The 14,556-nt window shown below is 32.8% G+C and overlaps 3 protein-coding genes across 6 annotated transcripts in view; all 3 read right to left on the reverse strand.

The window, feature by feature from the left end:
* LOC130805929 (kinesin-like protein KIN-7D, mitochondrial) overlaps window positions 1-702 on the reverse strand; it is a 25,000-nt gene extending 24,298 nt beyond the window's left edge. For 2 of the 3 annotated variants that reach the window (XM_057670770.1, XM_057670769.1), the window contains exon 1: window positions 43-679. In XM_057670770.1, the coding sequence (XP_057526753.1) occupies window positions 43-350 (308 nt within the window). In that variant the 5' untranslated portion in view covers window positions 351-679. Of the gene's footprint in view, window positions 1-42 lie in introns of all 3 variants that reach the window. The other variant, XM_057670768.1, reaches the window with a different exon arrangement.
* A 2,321-nt stretch (window positions 703-3,023) lies between these two features.
* Window positions 3,024-8,550, reverse strand: LOC130806576 (CRM-domain containing factor CFM9, mitochondrial). Of its 2 annotated transcripts, XR_009040331.1 has the most exons (4): window positions 8,044-8,550; window positions 5,716-6,117; window positions 3,459-4,736; window positions 3,024-3,355 (listed from the first exon to the last, which is right to left on the reverse strand). XR_009040331.1 is itself a non-coding variant. In XM_057671711.1 (3 exons), exons 1-3 carry the CDS (start codon window positions 8,398-8,400, stop codon window positions 3,732-3,734), a joined length of 1,764 nt encoding a protein of 587 aa, XP_057527694.1. In that variant the 5' UTR covers window positions 8,401-8,550; the 3' UTR covers window positions 3,024-3,731. The 2 variants fall into 2 exon arrangements, 1 of the variants encoding a protein (XP_057527694.1); XM_057671711.1 differs by having other exon boundaries at window positions 3,024-4,736.
* A 3,275-nt stretch (window positions 8,551-11,825) lies between these two features.
* LOC130806577 (pentatricopeptide repeat-containing protein At4g21065-like) lies at window positions 11,826-14,408 on the reverse strand. The gene has a single exon (XM_057671712.1). The coding sequence runs from the start codon at window positions 14,277-14,279 to the stop codon at window positions 12,567-12,569; it is 1,713 nt and encodes a 570-aa protein (XP_057527695.1). The 5' UTR covers window positions 14,280-14,408; the 3' UTR covers window positions 11,826-12,566.
* Between the last annotated feature and the right edge of the window lie 148 nt (window positions 14,409-14,556).

Below are 14,556 nucleotides of genomic sequence, written 5' to 3' on the forward strand. Positions count from 1 at the left end.
AGATATAACAATAATATACTTTCTAAAATGTTAAAATCACACCTCATGGGACGAAATCGGACTGTGACGGATATACTATCACTACCAGCAGTGGATCTAGGACAATCAAATGGCTCAGCAAGAAGGTCATCTGACGGTGAAAAACCGACAGGTGACCGACTTCCATAGCTATGGTTCAACATCATAGATTTACCACCGGTCGAACCGTGAAAAGATGAAGAAGAGCTATCAGACCAGGAAATAAAACGGCCACTAGTGTTCAAAAACGACGACGTAGAAGAAGAAGATGAGTATGAGCTCGAAGTTCTCCGGTAACTAAACGGTGAACTACTCCGTGCACTAGACGACATCAATTATACGACACCGTTTTGCAGCTCCCAACCTCAATACTATCTTCTTCAATCTTCAACAACTAGTATGAAATGGAAAACTTGATAGTAACGGTAACGGTGATAGTAATGGAAGTAAAATCAATGGAGTTTGAATAAAGCTTAAAGCTTCAAATTGAAAGAATGAAGAACAAAAATGGAGGAGAGAGAAAGTGTAGAATAATGTTTCACGTGGTTTTGTGAGTGTAAAAGACAAAAAACGAAATGCATTTTTCTATTGATTTTTTGAAAATTTTGAAGAAGTGAAAAATAAGGTGTAAACTAAGAATGGTTGCAGAGAAGATGGACAATAACTGGTGATGGTTGAGTAATGAGGACGACGGTATAATTTTAAATTTATTTTACTTTTTACTTTCTACATTTGTTAAAAACAGGATAAATTTTTAAATTTTCAAAATGGTTGTGACGTGGAAGGGATTAGTGATGTGGCGGGAGTTGTGAAACAGTATAGACTATAGACTATATACTAGCTAGAGGATTGTCAAAATTGTTCTCATTTGTCATTATAGATCTTCCATTGTTGTTCTTTTAAAAAAGCTTTCTATATATATTAAAAAATTTTAATATAATTAACCTTATTCATTGCTATTTTAATATTTTATAAAGTAATTGGTATATGTGCCCGTACAATATGCGGATAATTAATTTTTTGATTAATATAAATTCAATTGAAAAGTATCACATTGAAAATGACGTAAAAATTAAAAATTTCACCATAGTTATTCACGAACATATTATACTATCAAACCAATATATTTAATTAATTCAGTAATGTCAAAATTCTTTCTTTTTGAATGCTCATACTAGAAAATTTTTAAAATATGAAATTATATATCTAATTCATTCACAAAGCTTTAGTTTTAAATCATTAATTTTTATTTAAGTACACATGTAATACACAATTAAATTAGTTTTATTAAAGTAGAAACATCAAATTATAAATGATAATAAATAGTTATTAACTAAACACATAATAAAGTATGAATTTGACTTTTTACGTAAATTCATTTTGATAAAAATTAATTCAATTGAATATTCATTTATCTAAAAAATAGGTATTAAAATAATTTGTGTCATAGTTGCCTAATTAGATTCCAAAAATAGTATAAGTAAGATTTTTTTTTAATTGATATTGTTAAATAAGATACTTATTTCTTTCACCTTAATACCATCAAACAAAAATCCAAAATAAAATTGTTTTGACATAAATAGCACATAGATAATATATATACTTGGCATCAAAATATTAATGTCATTTTAAAATAAAATTACATATAAAAAATTAGATATAATATGTTAAAATGTTAATATTATAGATTTTTTTTTATTATACTATGTATCAATCATTGATTTTATTTAATATTAATTTCATAATCAAAATCTCAATATAATAATAACAATATACCATGCATCAATCTCAATAATCATTCTAAAAAAAATTTAATCAACACGTTAGTTTTATATCTCAATTATAAACCAATGATAGTGTAGAATATTAATCTAGTTTTTAAATTTCTTCTAATTGGTATTGAAATTAAATTATCTAATTGGTAATATTTATTTTTAATATGCTAATATAACATTTGTTATAATTAGACTAAAAATTTAGCTATCAAAATCATAATTTTAATCATCTACTTATTAAAATTAAGTAAGTCAATACCATAAGTATTGTTCACATTTTCAATTTTCAATTATTAATTAACTTTTAAAAATAAAATACATATCTCAACTTCCTTTATTATTATAGATAAATATTGTCTCATATAAAATTTAAATAATATGAACTTATATTATCTCAAAAGTTGTTAGACTCGTGTAAGTCGAAATATTTGTGTACAATATTCTATTGATCTTATTTCCCATCCGAATACAAAAGATTAAGTCATAAAATCAAATAATATTATAATTTTTATTATATTGTATGATTTGCGAATTACAGTTTTTAAGTTTAAGGCTTTTGCGAATTACAGTCACCAAAGTATAAAAGTCTATATCATTCAGGTTAAGTGATCATTGACCAACCCAAATGACCTTTGACTAGTCTAAATGACTATTGTCCATTACTAATCACCTTTGACTTTTATTAACCACCCCTAGTCATCTTTGACTTTCCTAATTACCAATAGCGTCCTTGTGTATTAACATTTTATCTTGTTTTCAAGTTTTTTTTGTCAAATATATTTACATATAAAAATATATGATTAAGGAAATTTACATAGTTTGATGGAAATTTACATAGTTTGATGTAATTGATTTACATTCAATAATACATAGAATTATTATCCAACATAATTTAAATATTAACAATGTACATTAAACTATTTGTTTCTAAATAATATTGTAATTAATTCTATAATTAAATGGCAAAGATCAATAGTAATAATTACTGCATTAAATAGTTCAACTAATTTCAATCAGTGAATCTCAATTCTCCAATCAAAAAATTACACTTGACAGGGCCTTTAGAATTGTGACATTAGGCATTTTATAGTCTTTTTAATAGATGTTATGATGTTAAGGAAAAAAAAAGACTAAATAAGAAGTAAACCTACTTTTTCTGAAAAGTGATATTTGCTCTTCAAATGTCCTAGCAATTGAAACTAAAACACTTGAAGAAAAACATAGCCTATGTAAGAGAGTCGAACAAAATAATTTATTTCAACTCATTACAACATTCTACACATGAGTATAAAAGAGAATCCAAGAAGAGAAGTTTAATGATGGGCTTTGAAGTGAAGATAATAAAGATAATCAACTTGAAGACAATAGAGGAAGTACTATTCACCACTTTAAAGTATGACAATATGCTTTTTAATAAGTTCAATTCAAAGCAATTTGATTCAATTTAGTAGTTACTAAAGAGTTCAGTTTCATTCAATTCAATCTGATGAGAAGTTTTTAGGGATTGACAGTTGACAATGCTGCTATGGCTTGTTAATTGCCTCTTGTGTGATGGGAGCAAGCTGCAACAGTTTACAAGAATAAAAGAAGATATGGCATATATCAGATCTTATAGAAGTATAAAGCTATCACTCAAAAATATCACTTGATTAATGATAAAAATACCTATTAGGAGATGTATTATATCATGATACGCCGCCAAATCCTTTTTTTTATCATAGATCAGCCTGTTGAACAATACTATTTCGAAGTAGTGCCCATCTCGTTTTACGGTTCCTGGCCAAAGCCTAAAATGCAATGGGTATTCTTCACAGCCACAAGCATGAAACAGTCTTGATTCATCTAGAAAATTATGCGCCTTCCGCAAAATATTTGGCCATTGTCATGCAGAGTAGCTTAGATTGAGAAACACACCAACGCCTTCGTTTTTATCGGGATTCAATCACTATCCCAAACTTCATTATATTTTCGAGATGATTGATTTCTTCTTGTCGTAGCGGAATCCTCCTCTTTTTCATCAAAATGTGGGGGTCCAACAGAGCTGATGTAGTCCTCATCTGCCGCTTTTAATGCGCTAGATTCAAGGGTATCATCATCTGATTCGTATAAAGGAATTTCTGCATCACTATAACCTATATCGGCATCTGAACTCTCCCCCCCGAAGTTTATTGTTTCCATAATGTCAGATCTGCCTCTTTTATCTTGCTTTCTGGTTCTATCTCTTACACGGGAGTTCCAGCCACCTTCATCAGAATCATCACTATCAATTTCGGGATAATCGGGATCATCTAGCCTATTGCTTTTCGCAACCCTGAATGATTCACGGCGATCATGGGATTCGTTTCTGGTAGCCCTTGGTGGTTTTCGAAAATGTCGTTCATCAAGATTATCAGTACTGTTTTCTCCTTCACTTCCACAATAATCATCAATGTAATCTTCATCATCGCTATCTTTCATTGTTTGTCTTCTATGTGCATTCATTGAACCACGACCTTGACGTCGACTTCTATCCTCATCACCAGACATGTCATCTACGTAACGCTCGGGTTTGAATCTTCCACCAGAGTCTTCCTTATTCCTGTACTTAATTTTTCCATATTCTTCCTTTTCTGCAGCCTCCCCCTCGGCCCATTCCTGATCAACAGCCTCCTCTATCTCTGCTATAAATTTGTCAAGCTCTTCTTGATCACTATCATCAGCAAATTCGGGCTGTTCTGAGCTTTTTTGAGTCTCCTTTACAGAATCCTGAGTCTCACGGAAGACATAGGGGCTCCCTTCCTTCTTGTCAATTGCATTAAAAAAGGTTGATGCCACCCTCTGGATGCTCGCCATTGCCACAGGATCATCTGGGCTTATACCCTTTTTGCGAAGCTGCTGCTCAATTTTCTTGATATTTAGTTTTTGAGATTCAAGTGCTTGCTCAAATCTTGCCTTAAAAAGAGCCTGCATGTCCAGACCAAATGTTACTATAAGATTCCAGTATAATGCAACAACAGAAATAAGCAACAAAAAAAAGTGGAAAGATCGATGGCACTTGAATTTACAAGGGAAACAGAGATTACACACAGGCTCTAACAAATCAGATCTGTACGGACTATAGGTCGGTCGGTCCTCATTAGTGACAACAAATTTGGAACACATAAAAGTTTATCCATGGCCCATAGTGTACTCAGATACTGAAAGCTATTTAAATATGTATATTTGCACCAATACCCCTTAAGACTAAAATAACATTAAAGCATGAAATTTATGACAAAATCACATGTCATTTGGTGTTGCTAAATGTTTTGTATTTCTACTTGTGTCCACTTACCCATCACCTAAACAGCTATGATCAGCATTTTCTTATACAGAATCTTATTTAAAGAACTCCAAAATCCAGATTAACAAAGTGTGAACAGAAGTGGTGAATCAGGGCATTACAAGGCCTCTTTTCAGAGATTATTCTACTTGCAATATCAGTAACCAACTTAGGTAACTAGCAGGGCCCTCCCGTTCATTTTTGGGCCCCACAGCAAAAAATAAAAACGCCCCAACTTAAGGCGTAACAAATAATATAATACACCTTTTGTTTTTTACTGTTGATATTTAAACAATTTTATAAAGAAAGCACTAAGAACTCATACTACTTAGCAAAAAATGCAAGTAATATCAAAATTTAATTTAAATTAATATCACTTATATACATAAAAGTAAGTTTTTAAGGCCTAAAAAATTCAGGACCCTGGACGGTAGCCCGCTTTGCCCTTGCTAGTCGACGGCCGTGGTAACTAGAGGAAAACATGTTCATATAGAAGGATGGAAAGAGGGAATAAAGGTAGTCCCTTTCAAAATTATGTTTGTCAATCCAGATAATAAATGAAATGCCTATCACAGCAAAGTAACCACACCGAAAAATAAAAAACTGACAAGAACTACATACCTTCCTCTTCGTGAGGGTATTGACAGGTATTAAATTCTTTGGTTGCCTGTAGTTTCTACCACGAAACATGATGATTGTTTTCACATTATGTATGTTAACCGCAATACCACCACTGAGTCTAGCAAGCATAGTTGCCATCTCTTTGATCCTTTCCTTGGGGAAGTTATCACAACAAACTTGCACAGTCTCGTGGAACTTCCAGTGAAGATGCATATTCTGGACAACTCCTCCAAAGACTCCACGAACACCAACCTCACAATAGTTTTTGTTTCTATATCCAATCTTCTTATAAGCTTGAAGTTGTTCAGGTGTTAACAGTTCTGGGTCATGTCTAGGTGCAGGCAATTCAGGCAGTTCATATTTCTTAAGCTTTTGGAGAAGCAATGCAACTTTCTTCTTGGCCTGAAGCAATAAAGAAGTGAATAAATGATTAATCTGAAAGTTTTGAGCTACACCAAACAATATCCATACAAGCTAAGTCCTCCAAAATTTATTGAAACATGCAGTTCAATACCCCATTGCTATATCCTTTTAGGCCTTGTTTGGATGGAGAGAAATGGAGGGAAAAGAAAAAAAAGGATTTGGAGGGATGGAAATCCCCTTCTTTGAATAGCAAAATGGAAGGCAGAGGATTTGGAGGGATTAACTCCTTTCATTTTGTTACCATCAAAATCTCTCCGTAAGAGGAAAGGTTTGGAAGGAAAATGAAATTCCTTTCTTTCCCCTCCCTTTCCTTCCCATACAAATAATGTAGAATCTTCCCTCTCTTTCCCTCCCCTTCCTTTCCTTCCCCTTCTCTTCCTTTCTTTTCTCTCCTAATTTTCTATCCAAACATAGTGTTAGTGGAGGACCACGAATACAAGAGAAGTTAAAAGGGGGTAAGTTTGTAAGGAGATCCAAGTCTAAACTGATAAAAATGAAAAAAAACCAGTGAATTATTCCGATACCGACGAATTGCTCTACAGTTGTATTGAAACTACAAACACAGTCCAGAGATTAAGTGATGATCTAAACTTCTTAATTTGAACTTGTATATGCCACAAGTTGGTGGTGGTTGCCTAGGCCATAAGATTGACAATGATGTTCGTGCGTCACCGAGAAGGTGACATTTGTTGCTTATGAGAGATTTGGCCTTGAGGGGGAGATTGTTAGTGCAAAAGCCAAATTACCATGTTTAGAGGGTGCTATTGATCAAATTATAGCTCACTCCATAGCAAGCATGTTAGAGAGAGGTGATGGGTATGCAATGGGGCATCACCACTTGAGATTTGAGTGATTGTTTGACACAATGAGAGGGTGTAAATCATGCCTGCCACAACCACCCAGCAAAAGCGTCCAGTAACCAAGATCAGACTTGTACCCCGGCACGTTCGAGTAGGCAGTCTAGGATTGTTTAATAGGTTGTTTCTACAGGACATGTCATGTCCTATTGGTAGGGATCTTTTACGGATTTGGTGGCTACGTAGAGGGCGCAAATCAATATTGGGTTATGGTAATTGGTAGTGGCTAATACATAGAGAAAATTTGGGTTTTGGAGTCTTTGAGTGTCTTTCATGTATTAGTGAGTGAACTCCATCAAAAGAGGAAAATTTTGAACTCTAGAGGGCTAGTTCAAGCTTTGTAACTGATATTTCATTAATGTATTGTTAAATAGTTGATGAAATAAATTCCTATTTGAGGGGGAGGTTAAGCCACCATTAAAAACTTGTGTTTTTGCTTGTTTTGTCCTTCGCTTAGTTTGTATGATTACTCCATTATTGTGCACTGTTGTTCTTTGTTTTCTTGCTTCTTTTAATCATTTTGAGGTCCAAAATCCAAATCCTTTCATTTCATTAGCTTCTCTTAGAATTACAATTTTCAGCTTAATTCAAAAATTAAAATGGCAAAGAGAATAGGGTCTTCTATCAATTGGAGCATGTACCCCATTCCCTAGGTAAGGTACTGAATTCGATTCCCGCCCCTCCCCTTCCCTCAAACTGCCATGTACTTAGAAAAATAAAATGGTATAATTGCAATAACTAGACTAGATTGAATCAAGCTTATCAATCTATAGTCTGTTTCCAAATTGTGGCATTGACCCTTCTGAATTGAATGTCTTAGGTTTAGGGCTTCACAAGATTATTTAGAATAATTCCCTACAACTTTCTACAAGTCCTCATTTGGTGTCCACATCAGTTACTCGAAATTCCTGCAGTTCCCTTGCTTTTTCCAGAGCATCACCGTCAGTTAATAGGCTATGAATGACGAATAGTGACTACTATGCAAACTTGGCAAATATTAAAACCTTAAGAATTACATTTTGATAAATCACAAAAAAGGAAAACATACCCTTCTAAGATTGTAAATGAGGCGTTCTTCATCCGTCATAAGCTTAAGCTTAATCTTTTTAGCTTGTCTAATTTGCCTTTGAGTTTTACCAGCTTCTCTTTGCATTCTTCGCTCAACTTTGCTTCTCATACTTCTTCCTTTGGATGTTGACATCCACCTTCGAAATCCATTAAATCTAAACTCCAAATTGAAAGAAGAGAGTGAGGTATGAGAAGAAGAAGAATAATCAAATATTGGACTTTTTCGATAGATTTCAACATTTGGGTGGAAATGATTCCTCTGAATATAAAGACTGTTGCGGAGAAGAGAAGTTAGGGTTTTGAGGGATTGGTTTGGAAAATTTCTTGTGGCGAACATTCTGATTGCAAAATATTTCTCTCCTAGAATCAGTTTGTAGTATCAGTAGTTGGCCTTTTGCTTTTTTCCATTGAAGAGGATTTTGGGGGTTGCAAGGGTTTTTAGTTTCAGGTAAAACCCTAATTCTGTTGCTCAGCCAGGAAATTCACTGATTTACGCAATCCCAATTTTCATGTGTTATTTATTTATTTATTTTTTTTTTTTAAATGATGTGTTAATTTGGTTGATTTGAGCTTTTGTTTGATTATTTTTGAAATAAAATTTATTGTATAGAAAATAGTTATGGTCTATCATCTTATTTTCCACACAAAATCAGAGTTTAAAGGAAAAGATAGCGAACAAATCATATATGTATTTTTCAAAGTAATGACAAAGAGGAATGCACCCAACCAATTAAATTAATAACAACTCGTCTTGTATGAGACCGTCATACTATGGGACTGGTCCATATAATTAGCTTATTTTTAGATTGATTACTTTAAAATCATAAGTGATCGTGTTAAGGTTATAAGTAATTACTCTAAGACTATAAAAAGTGGTTATTTTAAAATTGTAAGTTATCATTGTAACGTTATAAGTTATCACTTTATGACAAAAAGTTTATATTGGACCAACCTAATAGAGAGGGTCTTACCATGAGACCGTCTCATTTAAGAATTAGTGAAATAATAAAGATAACCTTGCAAAGCGATAGATGAGTAACACCAAGACCACATGAAAAAACATACATGCAAATCACATTACAAATTAGTCAAGGGTTGAACCATTGTAATAGAAATTGTTGACATAAGTAACAATAATAAATTAAGTAAATGATATAAATTGCTAACTAGGATTTTAAAAGGTAAGTTGAAGAAATAATAAAAAGTTAAGTCATGGATATATCGTCTTCAACTATTCATATATTTTGTTAGGTTCTCAAAAAGGTACAAATCAGTCTTTATTTGCTCCTCTTACATTCTCTTAAATCTACATGGACTTCTATTGCCCTCACTATAAGGTTATCCACCTTCCGTACGGCTCGTCGACAATCCTCTTCATATAACCAAACTAACTCAACATGTTTCCACCCAACTTGTAGATAATGAGACAACCCTTAACCGCTCTCTCGACTTTTGGTTCCTAATTCTGTTCATTATTGTGTGTCCCCACATCCATCTCAGCATTCACATCTCTATTACGTCCATCCTATGTTAAGGGCCAACATTTTATCTCATATAACAATGTCAGCCTCATCGTAACTCAGTAGAATTTACCTTTTAGTTTTGTGAAAATCATTTTATCACATAGTACCCTAGTGGTCACTCTCCACTTAAGCCAACTTGCTTGTATTCAATGAGATACATCTTCAAAGATCTCCTCATTACTCTGGATAAGGCGTACTTGCGACAATATTTTGTCCAATGGTCATCTCGGAGTCATTTCCTGCTTAATCCCACTGAAAGTACATATCAATGTTGTAATTTGTTGTTTTAATTTTATTAATCAAACATATAAAATAAATTTACATAAACTTAGTAGGTTACAAAAACATATGACAAGTTCAAACCTTTGCTTAACATACACCAAATGTGAACTTCATCATCGGGAATCACCATATATCGAACATAGTAACAAGAAGAATTTGTATGTGAACTTGATATTAATTCTAGGCGAGATACTATATCCTAAAACATCATTTCCTCCCTACTACGGTGCTTGGGAATGTATACTGGAAATATGTTTTGAGATACAAAGAATTACACTAAATTTCTAGCATAAGGAATTTAGAATAATGTAAGCGAAACTTAAATGGAAGAAGAAACGAAAAATTATTACAATCGATGATTGCAAGTTCTCTATGTAAAGTGCTAGAGAAGAGAAGAATTCAAAGAATGCATGTATATTCCATGTATATCTCATGTAAGATTAGAAATAACTTACACATGCCTTCTATATTTATAGAAGAGCACACAACCATTCATGAAATAATATGTCACTTCACGAGCCGCAACATCGATTCACGAATCAATGTCGATCATAAATCAGTTCATCCCAATATATTTAGTTAATATAATCATATTAACCGTAGGTAGTTATAGCATAACTAAAAAAACCGAATAAGACGAACATTGCAAAAACCAGTGCGAAACTCGTGACTAGTGAAAAATTTCGCGACTCGCGAACTCGCGGCCAGTGATAAAAGTCGCGACCCGCAAATTGCGTTTTTTCAAAAATAGAAACTTTGCTTTTAAAACTCGAGACCTGTGAGCCTTTTTCGCGATCTGTGAAAAACACTTTTCACAAAATTAGTAACTTTGCAATTTTTGGGATATTTTCAATTAATTATTTATTTAATTAACGGATATTTCATGATATACCACTGAGTTTCTTCGAAATTTACCATATACCACACAAATGTTTTATTGAAATTATAAATTGATTTGTTTTAAAAACTGTGAAAGTATTACTATTAGATTGAGATACATATTATTAATATATTACTATATAAAACATAATCATAAAATTATGCACTAAATAATAAAATTATAAGTACTTATATAAAATAATAGAAAATTTCTACACATAAAAAATAATATAAAAATAATTTAAATGTTCAATGTCTTTGAAAAACCTTATAAGTTTTAAGCCTAAAGAATATATTTTTTACTATAATAATTAACATATAACTAAATCTAAGTATTTATGTATGTGATAAAATTATCATTTGAATTTTTACCGATATCTTATCCTAATTATTAATTATTATTTACTTAAATAATTAATGTGTAATCTATTTAATTTGTGCAGTTTTTTTAATATAGCTATGTAAGTAATATATAGGTTTAACTATGAAAAACTTTCAAAATTATTTTCTTTTCGTAATTTATTACAAATATATTTTAATGAAAATTAATAATTTACATAGAAATTTAATATGTTATTCGTTAATTATCCATTGTAATTAAAAGATATTACATATTTAGGTGATTGTAATGGTAAAAAATTAGTAAATAAGGTAAAGTTTTACAATCTTTTGTAACAAATCAATTAAACAAATCTAATCAGAAAGATATTACTTGATATGCTAAAAATTATTTTCCTAATAAGAAATTGAAAAGAGCGGGAAAAATTTTATTGTAAAATCGACATGTGTCTTAATCATTTCTTTATTAGTATATTGTATAGAAGATAGATTGCATAATATTACTGTTATATGATTTTGAATGATTATTATATCGAGACAATATCACTCTTAAAAAATATAGTGTATTATAATGAGGAATATTTGTCTATGAAATACTTCCTCCAATTGAATTTATTTGCGCACATACTAATGCATTTATTCTGGCCTTAATTTTTTTAAATTGACATAATAAAAAAATAAAATTTATTAATAATCTTGACATTAAGATAAATCAAATAAAAACTCACTTGACTATGTTTAATAATAAAGAAACAAAAATTTTAACTTGGCATCAGAGTCAATGGTTATAACTAGAAACAAAAAGTCTCGATCTTTCATAAAAAAACAACGTACGAATTCGAAAACAATGACGCTCCTGTCCAATTATAAATTAATGGGCTCACAGTGAAAAATTTACTAGTGACAACTAGAACAAACTGATAAGATGATTATATTGTTAAAACTCACTTCTATAATTGTAAAAACTCAGAAATCACCTCTCTAGTCTTAAATTTTTCCAAAACACTAGATTTGAACAAGATTGTCCACATTATAGCAAACAACAAAAAGGGGATTGTAGGGATTGAATTTCCATCATCATAATTTAATATATCCTACTCATAGAAGATATGATCATACCCAGAGGGCAGATAATAACTTATCTATGGTAGTATGTAGGTTGCAGTCAGTGAAACCCTTGTAGTATGTAGGCTTCACTCAGTGAAACCCTTGAGGGAATGAATTTCCGCCACCAGTAATCTCCACAGGAGCATATCCCATCTCTAAAATGATGGAAACAAATCGATCCCTCACTATAATCTCCCGCTCATAGAAGATATGATCAAACCGAGAGGGTAGATCATACCCTTATCAACGGTAATACTTCATCCGTTCTGAAATACTAACACCCGATTCTGATATGTAGTGTGGCAAAATGTCTCTATTAATAGAAGTATAATGGAACAGAGGAAGTATTTAGGTTGCAGGGATTGCATTTCCGTCACCAGTAATCTCCACAGGAGCATATCCCATCTCTAAAATGATGGAAACGAATTCGATCCCTAACTATAATCTCCCTCTCATACACTCTCGAGATCAGTTTCATAAAAGAATGGCAATCCTCACATGATCGTAAATTCTTTACGATCCTAAGTTGCGATCCTGGCTTCGTTTTTATCAGTCCATAGGATATAGCGAGTTTTTCACTATGATGAAGCAATTGGAACGCCTTCTCTTCATCATCGACTTCAAGCAACACCTCTGAAAGCTCGGGTTTATAGCCTTCTTCTGTCAACTTCTTGTATATTTCATCCAACTTCTCATAAATATTATGTGCTTCAATGTGACTAGAATCTCCTGCTGTAAACTCATAAACACTACCATCAATCTCGATCTTACTAGAACCCGGTGCTTTAACGAGTCCTTGTCTATTCATTGTTTCCCTACACATTGCCTTATCATGCCATTTTCCAGCAGATGCATAAATATTACTAAGAAGTACATAACTTCCAGGGTCAGTAAAATCTACATCTATGTCCTTTATCAGACGTTCTGCGCGATCAGTATCTCCATGAATTCGACACGCCCATATGACAGTTCTCCATAGAACAGCATCCGCCTTAACACCCATCTTCCTAATGAAATCTTCAGCCTCCGTTAACTTCCCTGATCGCGCATAAAGGTCTACTATACATCCATGATGCTGAAGGTTTGGTTTGATTCCATATTTCTTCTTCATGTCCTTAAAGTAATGGTAAGCTTCGGTCATCCAACCGGCATTCCTACACGCTGTGAGAACAGCAGTCATGGTTCGCTCGTCAGGCATTACACCTGAGTTTTTCATCTCTGCAAAAGAGTCTAATGCCTCTCTACTCATACCATGACTTGCAAGACCATGAATCATGGCAGTCCAAGCACACACATCCTTATCAAAAACCTCGTTAAATACGTTCCTAGCACTATCGATACAACCACATTTCGAGTACATATCAATCAATGCAGTACTAACATTAGATTTTAAACCAAGCTCCTGTTCCTTAACAATTCTTTGAGCTCGTCTCCCTACCTCTAATGCTCCTGTCTCCGCACAAGCCCTCAAAACCGACACGATTGTCGCATCATTAGGTTCTATTCCACTATCAATCATCTCATCAAAAAGCTTAATTGCTTCAATACCTCTACCATTATCAACAAGTCCATCAATTACAGAAGTCCAAGAAACAACATCTCTGTCAGGCATTCTATCAAACACCTTACGTGCAGAACCCAAATCGTTAAATTTCATATACATATGAATCAAAGAATTGCATATATACCTATCAGAATCAAAACCCACTTTACAAATCAAACAATGAACTTGTTTACCCAAGTTGGCGTCTTTCAATCTACTACAAGCTTTGACAACAAAAGGGTAAGTAAACTTGTCAGGTCTTGGAGCAATGGCAGAAGGTTGCTCCAGTTTCATTGCAATAAAGAGTGAAATAGATTCAAAAGGATCAGAACTTTCAGAGTAGGCTCTAACCATGGTGTTCCAGAAGTAAGAATTTGGGGTTTGAAGAGAGTTGAGTATAAGACGAGCATAGTTAAGGTCACCAGAAGGAGATAGCGCAGAGAAAGTGAAGAGTTTGCTGTAGTTGTGATGGTGAGGTTGTGATCCTAATTTGAGTGCTTGAGCATGAAGTTGCATGGCTTGAGAAATGGAGGTTACATCCATTGATGACTTTGGGATCAAACCACGGATATCTGAGTGTTTTTAGGGGCGTGGTTTTGCTTATCTACTTTTGAAAGTTTGATGTCTTCACTAGTGAAGGTTCCCTAAAGAGTTAGTGTGAAAATGGAACTCCCAGTCCCACCTTGTCTAAAACAACCGCTATTTATTTCAATTCAAATAGGATTTAATTTTTGAGACTTATATACTTTTTATCCTATTTATTTTATATTAATTGTAATATATAATAAAAAATATATATTGAGATAAATCAAACGAAATT

This window comes from Amaranthus tricolor, chromosome 2 (genome assembly GCF_026212465.1).
Source record: "Amaranthus tricolor cultivar Red isolate AtriRed21 chromosome 2, ASM2621246v1, whole genome shotgun sequence".
Taxonomy (NCBI): Eukaryota; Viridiplantae; Streptophyta; class Magnoliopsida; order Caryophyllales; family Amaranthaceae; genus Amaranthus; species Amaranthus tricolor.